The following is an 18,128-nucleotide window of genomic DNA, read 5'->3' on the forward strand; positions in this document are numbered from 1 at the left end:
ACCCGTTAACACAAAAAACATTATTAAAATTATTAAGTACTATTATTATGCTAAAAATAATAATTATTTTAGACAAATGTATTCCCCAACTATCGGAAAACATGTCAGCATCCTGGATTTCGGACAGAAATTCCTTTAATTCGTTTAACAGCGCAATTGTCCTGGCCTTCGGGCCTTAAGCTGGTCCACCCGTCTTAGCAATAAAGTAAAATACAAAATGATACATACATACATAAGGTAATAAAAACGGATTAAAAAATTTACCTACCATGACTGAGATAATCGTGCTACACGAACAAATTAATCTTGATGACCGCAAATCATATCACGTCAGATTCCGGCGATGCTCTCATATCAAAACATAATTTCATTGTTCTCGGAAAATTGTTTGCGTTTTTTCTGATTTTTTGGCCCATTTGGTGAAGTCAAGGTCAACTTTGACATATGAAGTCAAAGCCTTTTCTATTCTATTTTAATAACGGCTGACCTACCTCGCCTATATAAATACCTCGTGTAATAATTCTTCATTGTGAAAGTCCCTCGAAGTAATTTATTTTTAATAATAATAATAATTGGGAACAATTCCCATTCGGTCATCCGCCCTAAATTTGGGCTTCCCTGTATTATGGCTACCAGAGACTGACAAACATACTTATCCACGTTTAAATATATACATATATATCCATCCGTCAATAAAATATTTACAATAATAATTGTCAGCTAGTACCCCACTCACTCATTTTTCTCATAAAATGATTTATTATTAATAATTAAGAGCCTGAAAAGTTTAAGGGCAGGAGTCAAATACAGCCTAACTGCCAAAAACAGATGCCGTCGCCCTCAACGTCAAACTCAAGGGTCCAATCACGCTACTACTTACCCCTACTCTGAACCCACTCTATACACAAGTACAATTACTAGAATTACCATACAATTGTAACTTCGATCTCATTTCTCAGGATGGGCATATACGATGTGGAATCAGTGGGCTCCACTAAGCAGTAGGTGAATGTGAACACGTCGATCTATGTAGTGTAATAAAAAAAATTGTGAGCTGTTTTATTTAATTTTGTCATCTTGAAATGCATTTTAGTTTATTAAATTACAGAACGCCTGATACTTTTTTAAAAGCAAAACACGTAAACGTCTAAAATGTAGTTTTTATATATATTTTACAGACAATTAATTTTAAATCTACCAATTTAAAAGCGGCGTTAAAAAGATAATATGCAAATGATTAAAGCCTCATGAATAATTAAAAAAATCTTGTTTTAGTAATATTCCAATCAGACATTCATCGCTGCCTAAATCTGCCGCAGTGTAATAGTCATTTATTCATTGGGCTAGTCATTCTCCCACGAAAAGCAAATAATCAGGTAACAAAAAAATTAAAATATATTTTTGATACTTTAATACATTACAATCACAAGTTTTGTTACCATTATTATAAAATTAAAAGTGATTGCCACAGAATGTACAAAGAACTGTGGATATGTGGATGGTTAAAAACATAAATTAATACGAAATTATGACTCCTCTTGCAATTGAAAAACATTTTGGACTACATATCATAGATTAACATCAACAATGAAAAGCTAATGAATGACAAAACATTATGCTATTATTTCCGAGCACTGCTTATTAAAAATAAAAATAAAACATATTTCAAAACAAAATCTTAATATTATGAATGATTTGATACGTAATTATCATAAAACACGTTCCGATGTACTGCGTCAGTAAAATTGTTATATCTACTGCTTATCTATTTATCGGCCGTGATTAAATCATTACTCACATTTAGATAACGTAAATTGATTCGACACGCTTTGAGCTTTTTATTCTGGTTCATCGATCGAGTTACGTTAACCTACTGTTAGTTTTACTAAATAAATTTAGTCAGGGTTACTTTTTATATCTTACAAAGCCTTTTGAACCTATCCCTTGATGTCTGTTCGAAATAATTCAAGAAATAACCATATGCTCTAATGTCTATCCTTAGAACTTTTTAAATTGCAATCGGTAATATCTATATCTGACTGATCATTTTCTAGAAGATATACCCTATGTAATTAACTATATATAGGCTAGAGGCCGAGACGCTCAGAAAGAGTCTAGAAATTACAGCCGAGCCCAAATAAAGGTATTATAGGCAAAACACCACCTTATGGATTTGATTTGTAATTTGTCATTGATCTCGTTACATGTTATATGAGCAATGTCTAAAACTAACAGCCCACGTTTACTTTTATTAACGTGACTTTTTCTTTACACTATTTCTACGTCCCAAATATCCTTAATACTGACTTCACTCCCAACGCAGTCCACCTACTATAATGACTACTTTAATGTATAATGAACTTAATAGCCCTTTACTTTAGGATTGAAATCGAACTCGTAGACTTTTCCGTCATCGTTGATAATTTTGTGACCTCCGCTTTTGTCGGTCTTCTGTCCGTTGATGTCTGACGATGAATGGAATGTGTACTCGGATTCACCGTACACATGGCCTCCGGGTATTGGCTTCAAGCTTTTGACACTGCCCGCTGACACTGGCTGTAAATATAAATGATCGTTCTATATTTAACTGTCTTGAGCTAGAATTTTGCTTCAGCGTTACTGATAGCGGAAAACACATAAGAGTGAAAACAAACTTGCAATTTTCACACAGTACATATATTTTGTGTTTATGTCATTCATATCGCAAGCCATTATATTTGAAGTCATCGTGGCTTAAAGGGTAATACGTCCGGTGCATACGCATCGAGCGATGCGACTGTGCCGGGGTTCGAATCCCGCAAAGAGGTACAAATATTTCTAATGAAATACTTTGCCGATGTTCACGAATGACTTTCACGGTGAAGAAATAACATCATGTAGGTAAAAAGAATCAAATCAGCAAAAAATATATTTGCGTAGTTATTTGTGGCTGGGAATCTTGTGATCCCGCGTGGTAGTTACCACTACCCTACCAATTTTTTGTCCTGAAGCACTGATGCGTTTCGCTTTGAAGGGCAGGGTACTGTAAAAACAGAAGTTAATCCAGTCGAATGGCTGGCTCCCGTGTATCCCTCCCTTGTAACGCCAGTGACACAGTACCACTTTTTTTTTCCTACCTATGCTGAGATAGCCTTGAGAGGCTATTTCAGCTTCACCTTGACGGTGAGCTCACGGGGCTCATACCGGGAGTGTTGCTAGCACTGGCCCTAGCAAGAGCAGTGTTTCGCAGAATCTACCATCGGATCGAAAACGCGACCCACGAGAAGATACGGCGAGAAACTCAGTGGGCTGTGTCTGTGGGTTAAAAGTACCACGACAAACGCACGCCAAACACAAATAGACCACAGCTACATTTATTAAGTACTCTTTCTTTCTTTTACTTTGTTTGTTTATTGACTATACAGTCCTATATTTATATGTGGAACCATGTCGCCCTTCGAAATGTACGTGGAGAGGTATCAGCTTTCTACTTTAAAAAATGTTTAAATTCAATTCTACTCACTTTCCAACTATCGTTCTCGTTGAGTTTACTGTTAATTCTGTAAAAAAAACAAAGCTAGATTATTTTATATCTTAACAAATAAAACTGATCACAATATCGTATTTTTGTACGTTGTTAAACTTAAGATTGAGAATACTGCCCTTAGTATACTGCATGCCATACCGCGATTCAGTGGTTCTTATAATGAGACCTCATGTTTCAAAGTACCCTTCATATTGCGCTGTCTATGGACGCTGGCAAGCGTTTAAGACACCGTTTTGAAGTGTATACACTGTGTATAATACACACGTGCCTAAGGTTGACTGAATTCTTAGGGTTTTCATTGAATACACAAAGTTTAATTAAGGAATGTCTTTAACATAAATCGCTAAAAATATTGAGTCCTTCGAAGCTGTAGCTGTTCGAAATGTAATTTTTTGAATGGGTATTTTTTAAATATAATCTAATTAGGAATTCTACAAGGTAAATTATTATTCAGTTTCTTCTTAATTTTCTTCCAATTTCTTCTTTTATTTCAATTGGTCATACAGATGCAAAAATAGGTGGAATGCGAGCTCGTCACCAAAGCACATCCTATTGGATCCCCCCGGACTACTCTCGGTGTATTTAGGCTCTGTAAGCACCGTTCACCGTTCTCCACAAACTCGTTGAAGGTGACGACGGGTTCGAGGTACAATCTTGTCTGTAGACACAACCCACTCCCACTAAACTTCTCACCGGATCTTCTAATTGGGTCGCGATTCCGACCCGATTGTAGATTTAGTAAAGCACTGCTCTTGCTAGCGTCAGCCCTACACTAGTGTTATCAGGTCTACCCAGGGTGAGCCCCGTGAGCTCATCTACCAAACTGCGCGTACTTGGAATAATCTACTAACGATAAGGTAGGGTGAAAAGAGTCTGCCTATCTACGTTGTCGATTAATTACTTACAATTCGTGAACTTTTTCCCAATCTCCGGAAGAGGCAGCATCAAACAACTCATCACCGATTGGAAAACTTGGGACCGCTGAAACAGAACAATATAAGAAATCATTTTAGATCTATTGTACCCAATGTATCGAGTTGACTGAAAACATACTTGAAATACCCATAAAAGCTCTTACAATTAAAAATTGCAATTTAAAAATTACGATTATTGTGCTCATAATGTGAGCAGTTTTCAAGATTAGCACTTTTTTACATTAATATTGGCATAAGATTAAGTTTGAATTAAAATATTAGAAACCACGAAAAAACACAAAAGAACATAACATTTGAAGTTACAGTTCACTTAATTAACTAATTTATAAAATTAATTAGTTAGCAACTTCATTAAAAACTTCATTCATTTCTTCATTCTTCATTCCTTAAACGCTCAAATTATATTGAAACGTCTATGCTTTTTAGAAACATAGCATAGCACAGCTTAATTAATTCTTTTTTTTTTTTTTTTTTTTTTTTTTTTTTTTTTTTTTTTTTTTTTTTTTTTTTTTTTTTTTTTTTTTTTTTTTTTTTTTTTGTGATTGAATGATTACTGGTGGCCCGGAGGCCTTTCCAGTTTCACCAGGACAGGTGGGCGAGCAAAGGCTCAGCCAGGAGGGGTGGGATTTGCTAACAGCTACCCGAGCGCCTCCGAAGGAGACCTAACAACTCAAGAGTAGCTGCTTCGCGAATGAATCTACTACCGGATCGGAATCGCGACCCGCTGAGAAGATCCGGTGAGAAACTCAGCGAGCTGATTCATGGGTTAGGTTGCACGGCGAACTCTTTGTCGAGTTCGACGAGTACGGTTACCGAGGTCCCTAAGCCTGCTCCTAGAGCTGAAGGCATCTAATGCAAAGGTTATTGGATCTGATGGATCCGTAAGGACGTGTCTAGGGCGTCGACGGTGACTGGCTCCTGCATGATCAGGATTCGGGGAGTAGTCAGCGGCGGCTACGATAAGGCAATTATCATGACGCATAGCCTTATCGAAGTACCGTTCCGACGCTGACTTCATGTATTTCTGTATAGATTCGAGGCCCAGGTCGTCATGTAGGTCAACGTTCCTCACGAACCACGGAGCTCCGACGGCTAACCTGCAAAAGCGGGATTGTAGAGATTGAAGGGTGTCTATGTGTGTGCGGGCCGCGTGAGCGAACACCACACTCGCGTAAGTCATGACGGGCCTTATGCAAGTTTTGTAAAGTGTCACCTTGTTCCGAAGGGACATTTTACTCCGCTTACAGATCATGGGGTAGAGTCTACCGAGAATAAACGCGGCACGGTCACGGACTGATTTTATATGCGGGCGGAATGTCATCGATGCATCCAGGGTAACGCCCAGGTACTTGACCTTCCTGGCCCAGGGTATGGATTGACTAAAGAGAGTAATCGGAGGTGTGAGATTCCTCCTCCTAATACGGGAGGAAATCCGTGTGGAGCTTCCCCTCTGAAATAGCACCGCAGTACTTTTCGCTGGGTTGATGTCTATGCGCCATTTTCGGAACCACTGTCCTAGGGCTAAGGCTGCGCTCTGAAGCTTCTTCGCGATTAGGGACTTGTTTCTACTGGAATAGTAAACAGTCGTGTCGTCGGCGAATAAAGCTAGATGGGTCGGCGGCGACCGGGGAATATCGTTAACGAATAAGCTAAATAGGAGGGGTGAGAGGACAGAGCCTTGCGGGACTCCAGCTGTGAGAGGTCGTGGGGAGGAGCGGGTGCCCTCGACTCGATATCGAAAAGAGCGGTTCGACAAGAAGTCCCGTATGATGAGCACGAGACTATCCGGCACACCCATGTTGAATAGTTTGAAAATCAAACCGTTGTGCCAGACTTTGTCGAACGCTTTTGCGACGTCGAAGAAGAGAGCTCCCGTATATAACGGTTTTGGTCGATTAAGCCCCACAAGAATGTGCTCCGTGAGGCGGTGCACCTGTTGAACGCATGAGTGATTTGTACGGAATCCGAATTGTTCATCGATGAGAATGCCCTTGGATGAGACGAAGTCTCTGAGACGTTTGTAGAGCAGACGCTCATACAGTTTGCCTAGAGACATGAGGAGGCTGATCGGGCGGTAGCTCGTCGGATGATTTTTTGGTTTACCGGGTTTATGTATGCCGATAACATCCGCTTCTTTCCACACCGCGGGAAAGATACAGTTCGCCATAGCGGCATTGAAAATAGATGCCAACATCACGATGAGTTGGACGGGTAGAAGTTTAATAACGCGGTTGGATATACCGTCGGAACCGGGAGCCTTGCGAGGACGTAGGTCTTTGATCAAGTCTTTAACTTCCATCGGGGTGACGGGTGGTAACGCATCCGAGGGTGGCAAGGAGGCTCTGCGTTCTACCTCACTGTCTACTAATTCTACATGAACAGGGTCCACGGATTGAGTGCTGGGTGTACACTGGGTTTGCAATGTATCGGCCAGCAGCTCTGCTTTTTCGTCATCATCGAACGCCGCGAGTCGGCCTGAGGGGCCTACGAGGGGGGGCATAGTTACTACCGTATCCGATTTGAGAGTACGAGCTAAGCGGTAGTAAGACCTTTGGGAGGGCGCGAGTCCTTCTAAGAAATCAGACCATCTGGCATCTCGGACTTCGGCGATGCGAGACTTTACGTCGCGTTGTAAGGCACGCATTCGAATACGATTTTCCGCGGTAGGATACCTGTCGTAGGCGCGTATTGAGGCGTTCTTAGCTCTTAGGAGCTCCCTAATATCGTCGGACAATTTGAAGCGGTGAAGGAAGTCCTCCGCTACAACTTGTTTCGATGACCTATCTAATGTCGAGGTGATGTGTGACGTTAAGATGTCTATGGCTTCAGCGGTATCCTGAGGAGACGGGGTAGAGTCCGAGCTAAACGGGAGCGATGGTGGATCAGATTCAGCCAGGCTGACGCCCAGCGTGTGCCAATCCACCACAGTCCTCGTGACGGGAACGGAATCGGGAGCGCGACCGAGCTTCATAACGACGGGACGGTGGTCTGAATCTAACTCTGAAACTACTTCGATCGAGTGTAAGCGCAGAGTTACGTTTTTTAATAACGCTATGTCGAGTATATCCGGGCGATGCGCGATATTTAGCGGGTAGTGAGTCGGGGTTAGCGGAGCGACGATATCGAAGGCGAGATCATCAACTAACGCGTCAAGCCGCCTGCCATTCGGGGTTGTGGTGTGTGAGTTCCACCTGATGTGCTTACAATTTAGGTCGCCCGCCAGAATGACAGAGCTTCCCATGCCGAGCAGCGCCTCGATATCACTGCTTAGAACGATCTTATCCGGTGGAAGATAAACGGACGCGATAACGATCGGCGCGTGTCCCGTCAGTGAGATTCGGCACACTGATGCTTCGATATTAGCGAGCGCGGGAGGATCGAGCGGGACGCAATGCAGGGCTCTTCTATAGTAAATGACGGTACCACCACCACGAGCAGAGAGCCTGTCGTTCCTGACCATGTTATAGTTCGCGATTTTAGGGTCACGGCGTGCGGGCTTAAGTAGGGTCTCCTGCACTAAAAATATATCAATTTGATGGTCACGCAAAAAGTCAGAAACCTGATCACGTTGATTTGCGAGACCGTAAGCGTTAAAAAATCCTATCGTTACGGATAGGGGCTTTACTCTACTTATATACGCCATTGATTACCGGCGGAGTGAGGGGAGGACGTACGTATTTAATGACGCGTATACGTCAGCGTATTCTTGCACAACGGCGATAAAGTGTTGTGCAGTGGAGGCAGCGCGAATGGCGTCGCCCAAAGCGTTAACGCGCTCAAAGTTGATCGACTGAAAGAAGTCGATCGCTAAAGCGAGATTGTCGGACGCAGTTGGAGGGCAAGTCGCGGGAGAGGGACGAGTCGCGGGAGCGGGACGAGTCGCGGAGGAGGGAGTTGTAGCCGTGTTCGTGTACGGCAGCGGTTTCGCCCAGGCCGAGACACTGGGCACCGGCGCCGAAACGAACGCTGGCTTAGCCTGCGACACAGAGGGTACCGAGGCTTTGATGTCTGGGCCGGAAGCTCGGAGGCGGTTTTGGCGGGCGACGCGGCGATTTATTTTAGGGGCTCGGGGGCATCCGCGGTAATTTGCGGGGTGACCCTGTGTTCGACACAGGACGCAGCTAGGCGGTTCCGTCGCGGTTTTTTGATCGCGAGTGCATAGGGCCGTGGCGTGATCGCCTAAGCACTTGACGCATCGGGGGCGCGCGTGACAGTTACGGGAAGAATGCCCGTATAATTGGCAGTTATGGCACTGGCTAGGTGTGCCTTTCTTGTGTGGGGTTTCGACTGCAATTCCGGAAAGGCTACAGACCGTTCGGATGTTGAATATTTGCTTACCCTCGGGGGTAGGCTGGAGGGCGACGAGAACCATATTATATGGCTCCCTTCCGCGGCCTGTGTGCATGCGGTGTACGGAGTTAACCGGTAGGCCTTGTTCGAGAAGGTCGGCCTTGACGAGCTCGGCATCCAACTCTTTAGGGATACCACGTATAACGGCACGGAGTTCGCGCTCCTCCTGGAGCGTATACGTGTGGAAACTTATACGCTCCTTACGGAGGTAAGAAGAGAGGGCCCTATGGTCGTCGGGTGTTCGAACCTTAATTTGAATGCCGTTCGCGAGGTTACGGGCATTCGTAAAATTGATATTTTTGGCCTTAAGGGCCAGGGAAACTCGTTCCCAAGCTGCCTTCTCTTGAAGGATTACCGGGGGAGGGGTCTGGGTTTTATTTTGTGCCACCGGACGCGGCGACGGAGTGGCACGGGCTGGAGGCGCAACGGGAGTCTGAGGGCGGGGGCGCGACGCGTTCGCGGCTTTGCTAATTTTAGCGGCCGCGGGAGCTCGAGACTCCGCGGCACGCTTCTTACCCTTTTGCACCAGGGTGAATCCATCCGTCGATGAGGCGGGGACGAGGTCGACCTCCATCTCCGAGTCAGAGTCGGAGGACGAGGAGGCGGGCGCAGGTGACCTACGAGTAGGTGTTTTGGAGGGCGCGACGGAGGCCGCGGATGATCGCGCTGCTGAAACGGTGACCACGGCGGACGACGCAGCAGTTTTACTCGCCAGTATAGGCGACGCGGGAACGGCAGGCACGACGGAGGCTGCGGTGCTCGATGCAGAAGCTTTGCACGCAGGTACAGGCGACGCAGGAGCAGCGAGCTCGGCGGAGTCCACGAGAGGGCTCGCGGTGTGATCGGCCTTGAAGGCCTGAAACTCGGAAGTGAGCTTTGGGTAGCGAAGCCGGAGAAATTCCGCAAATACAGCGTCCATGATGGCTACGTGCCCAGGTGGGGCTACCCTGGGTCTTAGAAAACACTCGCCTTGCGGCGAGGCCCCAACTTCTCGGACCTGAGCGGTTCTATTGAACACAGGTGGCGATGCGGCACGATTACTACAGGACAAAGAAAAAACACAACAAAACGGAAATAACAAAAAGCAACGAAACAATTAAACACTTCCAGGAAGACAGTTTGTCGGCAGATGTACCACGAACACAGAAATAACAAAAGGAAACAAAACAAATAAAAACTTCCAGGAAAAACACTTGGTCGGCAGATGTACCACGAACACAGGCCGCGCGAACAATGGCCGGGCTAACAAAAGCCGGTCGAACAAAGGCCGGGCGATCGAGTGGTCGATGAGCACGTCCGCACGTGACGGGTGCCTCTATCGGAATGTGAACAAAAGAACATAACATTTGAAGTTACAGTTCACTTAATTAACTAATTTATAAAATTAATTAGTTAGCAACTTCATTAAAAACTTCATTCATTTTTCACAAATACATTTTCCAATTAAAAGTTTCCTTAAACGCTCAAATTATATTGAAACGTCTATGCTTTTTAGAAACATAGCATAGCACAGCTTAATTAATTCTGTGAGCTTTTTGCAATACCACTAAATCGTTGTAACTTATCATCATGATAGTGTGTAGATAAACATAACATAAAGTAACAAACATTACGTAAACTATAATATGTAGTATCAAGTAATCTGACTTTACCATAAAAATATTGATTCACACCTAAATATTCAATTCAGAAGAATAACCATTATATCGGCCGTGAAGCAGTAAAGCGTTTCGGTTCGAAGGGTGTGGTAGCCGTTTTAACTATACTGAGACCTCAGAACTTATATCTCAAGGTGGGTGGCGCGTTTACGTTGTAGATGTCTATGGGCTCCAGTAACCACTTAACATCAGGTGGGCTGTGAGCTCGTCCATCCATCTAAGCAATAAAAATAAAAAAAACCAAAATCGGAGCCAACTAGATATATTCATCAATCCCGTTTTTTAAATTTAAAATACTAACATATATTCAAGAACAAATATGAGACAAGGATCAGTTATTTAAATAAATCATTGCCGGCACATGACGTTATTCAATTTATCAAACTTTAAAAATTTCAAGGATACCTTTTGACCTCATCTGCAGTTTTATTTGCCAAATACCATACGTCGTAATTAAATACACACATTAAGCACGTTTTTCGTGTGTAAAAATATGTGTCGTTGGAATCAGACTTGTAAGCTTGTGGCTTTAAGATTAATACGTAATAACACAATAGTATATATGTACACGTGCAAAATAGTGAAAACAAGTTTCAACTTTTTAGAATCTTTTTAATTATTAAATAAAAAACAACATGAATTTCGTTTCAAAAGTTTTGTCGATCGAAAAAATCGAAAAAACAGACATAAAAAATACCAAAACAAAAATCTAAAAACCTATAGCCACTTATCATAAGCCATGTGCGCACGACTAAGCAAGACAAAGTGCTGAATTTGTACACAATGTTCCTTACTTTGGTTCCTTACATCTATACGACAAAACAACACGATAATGAAAACTAATCTAACTTATAATATAAGAAAATAATTTTATTCACAATATACATTAAACAATTACGCTACTCGATTTATTTAATAATGTGGAGGATGTCCTTGAACATTTTTATAAACGTCCCTAACCTACAAGTAAAAGTATCCAACTCAGTTAAGTTTACCCCAGCCTTTCCCAAAGTGAGCGACAACGCCCCCTTGTGAGCGCTGCAGGCCTAAAGGGGAGCGGTAACAGACCCAGAAAAAAATGGGAGCATTGTGAAGAAGCTTGGGAGGCGATTTGTAATTTCATCTATGAGCTCTCGTTATTAAGTATGTTGAAAAATGGGGGCGCTAAAAATAATTTATTCTGAAAGTGGGCAGTAGACAAAATAAGTTTCGGAGCCCCTGGTTTACCTCATTCAATTAGCTGAAGAAGTTTTTTTGTTATGATATTTTATCTAGGCTATCCTGTAAAGTTGCAAAAATGTCACTTGAGCCGAATAACTTTTCACCCCTCGATATATTTATTATGTAAATATACATGACTGAGAGTTCGGGGGACTTAAGATTGGATTAGTATCAATTAACAACTATATCAAGAAGCCTCTGGTTAGGTTCGCCATTAAAAACTAATTCATTTTACGTTTAATATAAATATATACACATTCGATTTTTGTGCTGTACAAAAACTCGTTTGATGCCTAGATCAGCCAGTTTTTGTAAACATTATTTGAGATAACTATTTTAAAAAAACAAATAAATATTTAGAGTCGGTAATATTTTCCTTGTATTCCTAAGAATTCCTAACAACATGATTAATTATGTTCCAAATGTACGTACTGAATAATAATGAAATAATTGAGACGCATTTTAGAACAGCGTGTTCACGTATTCCGTCCACCACCCCGCCTATTTCCGCCGTGAAGCAGTAATGCGTTTCGGTTCGAAGGGTGGGGTAGCCGTTGTTACTATAGTGAGACCTTAGAACTTATATCTCGGGGTGGGTGGCGCATTTACGTTGTAGATGTCTATGGGCTCCAGTAACCACTTAACATCAGGTGGGCTGTGAGCTCGTCCATCCATCTAAGCAATATAAAAAAAAAACCTACCCGTGCGGACTCACAAGAAGTCCTACCACCAGGAAGCTATAGCAATTGAAAGAATATGCATTTTTCATTTTAGTATCATTTTCATTTTCATTTTAGTATCAAAAGCCTAAAGACAAAACGAATTTAATGCTTACGTATTAAATTCTAGAACGTATCGCATTACACAGATTTCAGTGTGATCGCTACATGGCAAAAAAGGCCAGGGAAATGGTACTGATCTGTGCGGATAATTTGCTCTATAACCGGTAAATACCGAATGGCGATCTGGGATAATGATTAGAAAACGCTCCTATTGATTCTTCGCTGAATGTATTTTCCTAACCACCATAGGAATGAGAAGAGATTGTTATGGTTTTACTAGGCCATACGACTGAACGTGGTGGTGTAACTATCTTAGTTGAAATTTGGCAGCAATCATTGCTCCCATAAATTCTAGTTTCGAATTCGATCATAAAGACCAGGCCAGTTGACACCCTGGCCCAAAAATGTCAGGTTTCTGGCAGTCACTCTGGACAACTCAATCAAATTCTGACTCCAAAAAAAGTCAGTCCGAGATACCATCATACTCATTAATTCTGTGGTACCCGTGCCCGTATAAGTTTCTTCCAAATTCTCTTAATCTTTTTCTTTAGGATAGTCAATAGAGTCTCGTCGTATATACAGAAATATTTCTCAAAATAATTCATGTATTAACGTCAGTAATATCACGTTAGTAATATTTAGTAATATTATTCAACTCATCATCAGTTTTACGGCATTGTAACAACCAGTCGTAAATTAATACAAACGATCGAACTCCATAATTAAAACGGCATTTGAAATTTACGGAAATAAGATTGAATTTACAATGTTATTATTTGGAGCCGCTCCAACGAGTCTGGGGATAATCACTGTTAACAATTTAGTAGGATTGTATATTATTATGTACATATGTCTATTGACTTTTTGCCATAAACATAAAAACTCTGTACGATTTTGAGGATAACGGATAAAATTTGCGTATTCATTTAAGTAAATCGGAGAATCAGTTTCGTATCAAACATTCATACAATGAAAGTAAAATTTTGAAGATTTCCAATGATTTTTTTTTAGTAAATTGTGCTATTAACTTTAACTTAACACAATTACAACGAAATATTGGTCCCCAATGGAATTAAGATGCATAGATTATGTTTGAAAAAAAAAAATACGAGTTTAATTACTACAGCCAAGAGCAGAGGACATAAGGTAGAAAACAGTTTAAAGAAAATCATGCTATGTAAATTGGCTTTGTAGTGTCAGCTTAGAATAGCCAACTCCGTGTCTTGCTGGGGGTATCGATTAAGGAATGGGAGAATGAGTATTAGCGTTCTCTGGCTATTACACCAGCGTACGGCGCTTGTCAGCAGTGATTTACTTGTTATATAATGAATTAACATTTCCAATAATTGTTTTAACATTTCCATTTATGCAATATTCGATTTAAAGCTGTCTCTTCTCTATCTTTCTGTTATTAAAACGTAAGTGATTCCTGTCCTCGTTTACATGCTAGAAACTCCGACATAAGCGCTCTGTGGAGGCCACACCGAAAATTTACTACGATCTGCGTGTTTAGTGCGAGTATTTTAACGTTCTCGATAGCGTAAAAGTTAACGTTGGAACAGCGCTCCTAATCGCAAACGTAGGCAAACGATCCCATTCCATACAAATATGAGCTAACTTTAACGCTATCGAGAACGTTAAAAAACTCGCACTGTTATCGTAATAGATTAAGTCAGCAGTGTGCGTTTCTCTCAACTTTCAGGTTCACATTCCCGTCACATTTCACGAACGCGTCTCACGAAATTCTCTCAAAATCCTCGTAGATATAATAGATGTGACGTTTGCTTTTCCGAAATAAAAAAAGTTTTGAAATTTGTTTTTCCTAAGTTCTCGATGTCTTTCGAATGTTCGATGTAGTTAGATATATTTATCCAAATTCTTCTGCGTCTAATCACAGATTACACACAAACATAAAAAAAAAACCAAGGCTCACTTTGTTTTCAATCAAACGCATTAGCATACCGGTGGTGTTAACGCTATTTTGTCGAATTTATTGTGAATTTCGATTCATGTTTTATTAAAATATTTTTATGGAACGTATTTAAATTTGGAACCCGTTTTAGTATTTGTTATTTGAACTAATTTTTTTTTTATGAACTGAGATGTTCAAATTTGTTCGAATTTACAATTTGCAGGAGTGCCACAACTATCCAAGAAAAAAATCTAGCAATAGTGATTTTCATATAAAATTAATAAATATTCTTCGGTGTTATATTTTTAAGATAAATCTTTACTCAAACACTAGAGATATAGAATTAAGCAAAAATGTAAAAATACTGGTTCCATCAATAATTGCTGACTTGATAAAATAATATTTGATCACGTCAATAGAATTCAAACTAGAAGTTATGTGGTTGAGCAAGAATAAATTCTTTTACGAAAATTAACAATGTTCAAAATAAAATAATATTCTATTATAGAAAGTGTATAATTTATAATTAGGAAATATAAATTACGAATTTTCTGAAGAACTCATGGTACCACCAGCACGTTTTTTTTTTTTTTTTTATTTATAATCAATTCGAACAATTTTGTTAGGGCATATTAGTTATTATAATATTATTGTGAATTCGAGCTCACGTCTCGAGGAAGAAGGTGGCTTTCCCAGTATCGGTGGGATCAGAAAACCAGCTCTTTGATGTTTATCCATCAAAGAGCTCGAACGAATTTGCTAATCGGGAATTTTGAATATAGAGCATCTCTAATTAAATGAATGTATATTAAAAATAGTAATTTTACACGTCTCGTTAATGCAATTTTGAAAAGTAGCTATATATCATGTAAGAACCTATCGGAAAAAACCAAACGTATAATTAATTGATTGATTGATAAATTTTGAAGTCGTCGTGGCCTAACGGATAAAACGTCCGGTGCATTCGTGTTGAGCGATGCACCGGTGTTCGAATCCCGCAGGCGGGTACCAATTTTTCTAATGAAATACGTACTCAACAAATGTTCACGATTGATTTCCACGGTGAAGGAATAACATCGTGTAATAAAAATGAAACCCGCAAAATTATAATTTGCGTAATTACTGGTGGTAGGACCTCTTGTGAGTCCGCGCGGGTGGGTACCACCACCCTGCCTATTTCTGCCGTGAAGCAGTAATGCGTTTCGGTTTGAAGGGTGGGGCAGTCTTTGTAACTATACTTGAGACCTTAGAACTTATATCTCAGGGTGGGTGGCGCATTTACGTTGTGGATGTCTATGGGCTCCAGTAACCACTTAACACCAGGTGGGCTGTGAGCTCGTCCACCCATCTAAGCAATAAAGAAAAAAAATATTGAAGATCAAGATTTTCATGGATTAGTTTCATTAATATAAACACGGAAAATATAAATATGAACGTTTAGTAAAAATAATGCTAATGTGCCAATCTCCTTTCGTGCTTACATCATGTTTGCTTGATATGCTATACGTTTTTAAACTTTATTCATTGCATATTATGACATATTTACATTTGACACTTTTATTATCAATGTTTTTTTGAAATACTTAGATAATATAATGTTTGTATTATTCACTACAATAGTTGCAAAATTATATTAGTAAAATGTTAGGCTGTTTAGTTGATAATGGCTTCGCCTTATCAGTTTTGAAAAACAAATCTACTAAGTCTAGACCGGTACAATATACCGTACATATTTCACTTACCCACCAAGTGGCACTCCCTCATCCAAGATCACAGAATATCCTTTAACCAGTACTGGATATAGATTATAAGAAGACGCCGATATTGCAGATGGACTTATGGGATCCGAATTAATAGATTTTTATCATGTTTTTATGGCGGCTGATAAACTCGGGACACGTTTGGCCTTAATTGGTTAACTGAGCTCATTGACGACATGAATACCGCCAAACACCTTAAAACCTGAGCTCTATTTTAATTGGTCTCAATTCTATAGTAATATAAAATTTAATAGTAAAAAATAAAAATCGATTTTTATTAAACGACCTTAATCGTAGAATTCATTCGTAAGCAATCGATCGATATAGTATCGATTATTACCATGTTAGTATTTGTATTAATATTGATTTAGAAACACTGGCTCGCCTTCCTGCGTCTACTTGCATCAAATGAATATTATTAGATCCATACATGTATATATTCTAATGACGTAGTTTTTGTACGAGCTATTTTCGTGTATAAAAGCATGTAGGTGTTGATTTGATCTCACTCACTTAACGTAAACTTTTGTATAAAATAAACTTAAAACAAACAAAATGAATCCGTCCGACGAGGGACACATCAAAGGGAAAACAAAATTGTTATTTTTATTTAATCCCGAGCGTTTTCATTTTCATTTATTTACCTTTTAAACCTTCTCTGGACTTCCACAAATAATTCAAGACCAAAATTCGTTAAATCGGTCCAGCCGTTCCCGAGTTTTAGCGAGACTAACGAACAGCAATTCATTTTTATATATAAAGATAAGGGCTGTATTTTATACGTAAAACTATTTTTGTTTTTAATACAGCTTACCTTGAACGGAAACCACGATGAGCACTGTTACAAGAACCAACTTCATAATGCTAATGCGAATGAGTTAAAACAATCAAATAAATAACAAAAATCTTGGAAAACGCGGATATAGTTATGACACGTTACCAACGTCGGTGGCTCGACGCGTTCTAATGCTCGCACACAAGTCGATATCAAGGCTTTTATCGTGCGAATTTATATGAGAAACGGTCACGTTGCTAGCGGATTTTGTTGATACTAATTTACTGATTTTTTTTCGAAGATCCATCTTCTTAACAAAATAGTTTTGATTAAAAAAAAATCATTTTTTTATTGCCTGGATGGATGGACGAGCTCACGGCCCAGCTGATCTAAAGGTGGTTACCGGAGCCTATAGACATCTACAACGTAAATGCCGCCACCCATAAAACCCCATCTACAATATGAGCGAATTGATTTATAACAGTTGCTAAGAAGTTAAGATGAAAGATACGGGAAGGGTCTGCAGGCAAATATAATCTGGCAGTCCATGTCCAATGTATTGAAAGAGCTTTCTTTCTTAATACAGGGTAGGAAAACAAAGCTTCCTTCTACCTTGGACAGCGAAGAGAACAAAGGCTTAGCTGTATTAGGTTTTGCTTGTCCCGGTTAAAAAAAGAGTAAATCCTTCACATATAAATAATTTTGCCGTCAGTAATATTACCGTGTCCTTTTTCGATAGCTCTATATATTGAGATTCATTTATTCGTACATTTGACTTTAGGTAATTCTGTTTCGGTTGTAGGGATATGAACGCTGTTTTGATCATGCTGTTTGTCCCGGAATATTAAATTATAATTATATTTCAATTTTGTTTGACTACCTGGCCTTATCGGGCTTCATTATAAAAGCATAGCTTTAAATCTTCAATAATATAACTTAATCGTTTTATATGAATAAAATTATATGTTTCTTACCAACATCGAAATATAGTCTACCACGGAAAAGGCCAATGAGAAAAAGATAACATACCAAACCTACCAATTAATAATTACTTTGTTAAAATATTGTGTATTAAAATACGTGTCATCTATAAATCTACATTAAGCTAACTACTCCGTAATTTTAACATAGTCTATTTCTTAAAAAATTTACGAGGGAAAAAATGCCCCGCTTCTTTCTTTACCTACTTCATTTAATTTAACCAACTTT

At 39.8% G+C, this 18,128-nt stretch overlaps 1 protein-coding gene across 1 annotated transcript; it reads right to left on the reverse strand.

The window, feature by feature from the left end:
* Positions 1 to 1,383: 1,383 nt before the first annotated feature.
* LOC101741030 (uncharacterized) lies at positions 1,384 to 17,197 on the reverse strand. The gene is made up of 4 exons (XM_004932322.4): positions 16,959 to 17,197; positions 4,432 to 4,507; positions 3,503 to 3,539; positions 1,384 to 2,556 (listed from the first exon to the last, which is right to left on the reverse strand). The coding sequence occupies exons 1-4, from the start codon at positions 17,002 to 17,004 to the stop codon at positions 2,362 to 2,364; spliced, it is 354 nt and encodes a 117-aa protein (XP_004932379.1). The 5' UTR covers positions 17,005 to 17,197; the 3' UTR covers positions 1,384 to 2,361.
* Between the last annotated feature and the right edge of the window lie 931 nt (positions 17,198 to 18,128).

This window comes from Bombyx mori, chromosome 5 (genome assembly GCF_030269925.1).
Source record: "Bombyx mori chromosome 5, ASM3026992v2".
Classification (NCBI taxonomy): Eukaryota; Metazoa; Arthropoda; class Insecta; order Lepidoptera; family Bombycidae; genus Bombyx; species Bombyx mori.

Coding starts and splice junctions, on each gene's coding strand:
- LOC101741030 (XM_004932322.4), bottom strand. CDS start 17,004: ATGAAGTTGGTTCTTGTAACAGTGCTCATCGTGGTTTCCGTTCAAG. Junction 4,508..16,958: donor CATCGTGGTTTCCGTTCAAG/GTAAGCTGTATT, acceptor GTTCTGTTTCAG/CGGTCCCAAGTTTTCCAATC. Junction 3,540..4,431: donor TGGGAAAAAGTTCACGAATT/GTAAGTAATTAA, acceptor TTTTTTTTACAG/AATTAACAGTAAACTCAACG.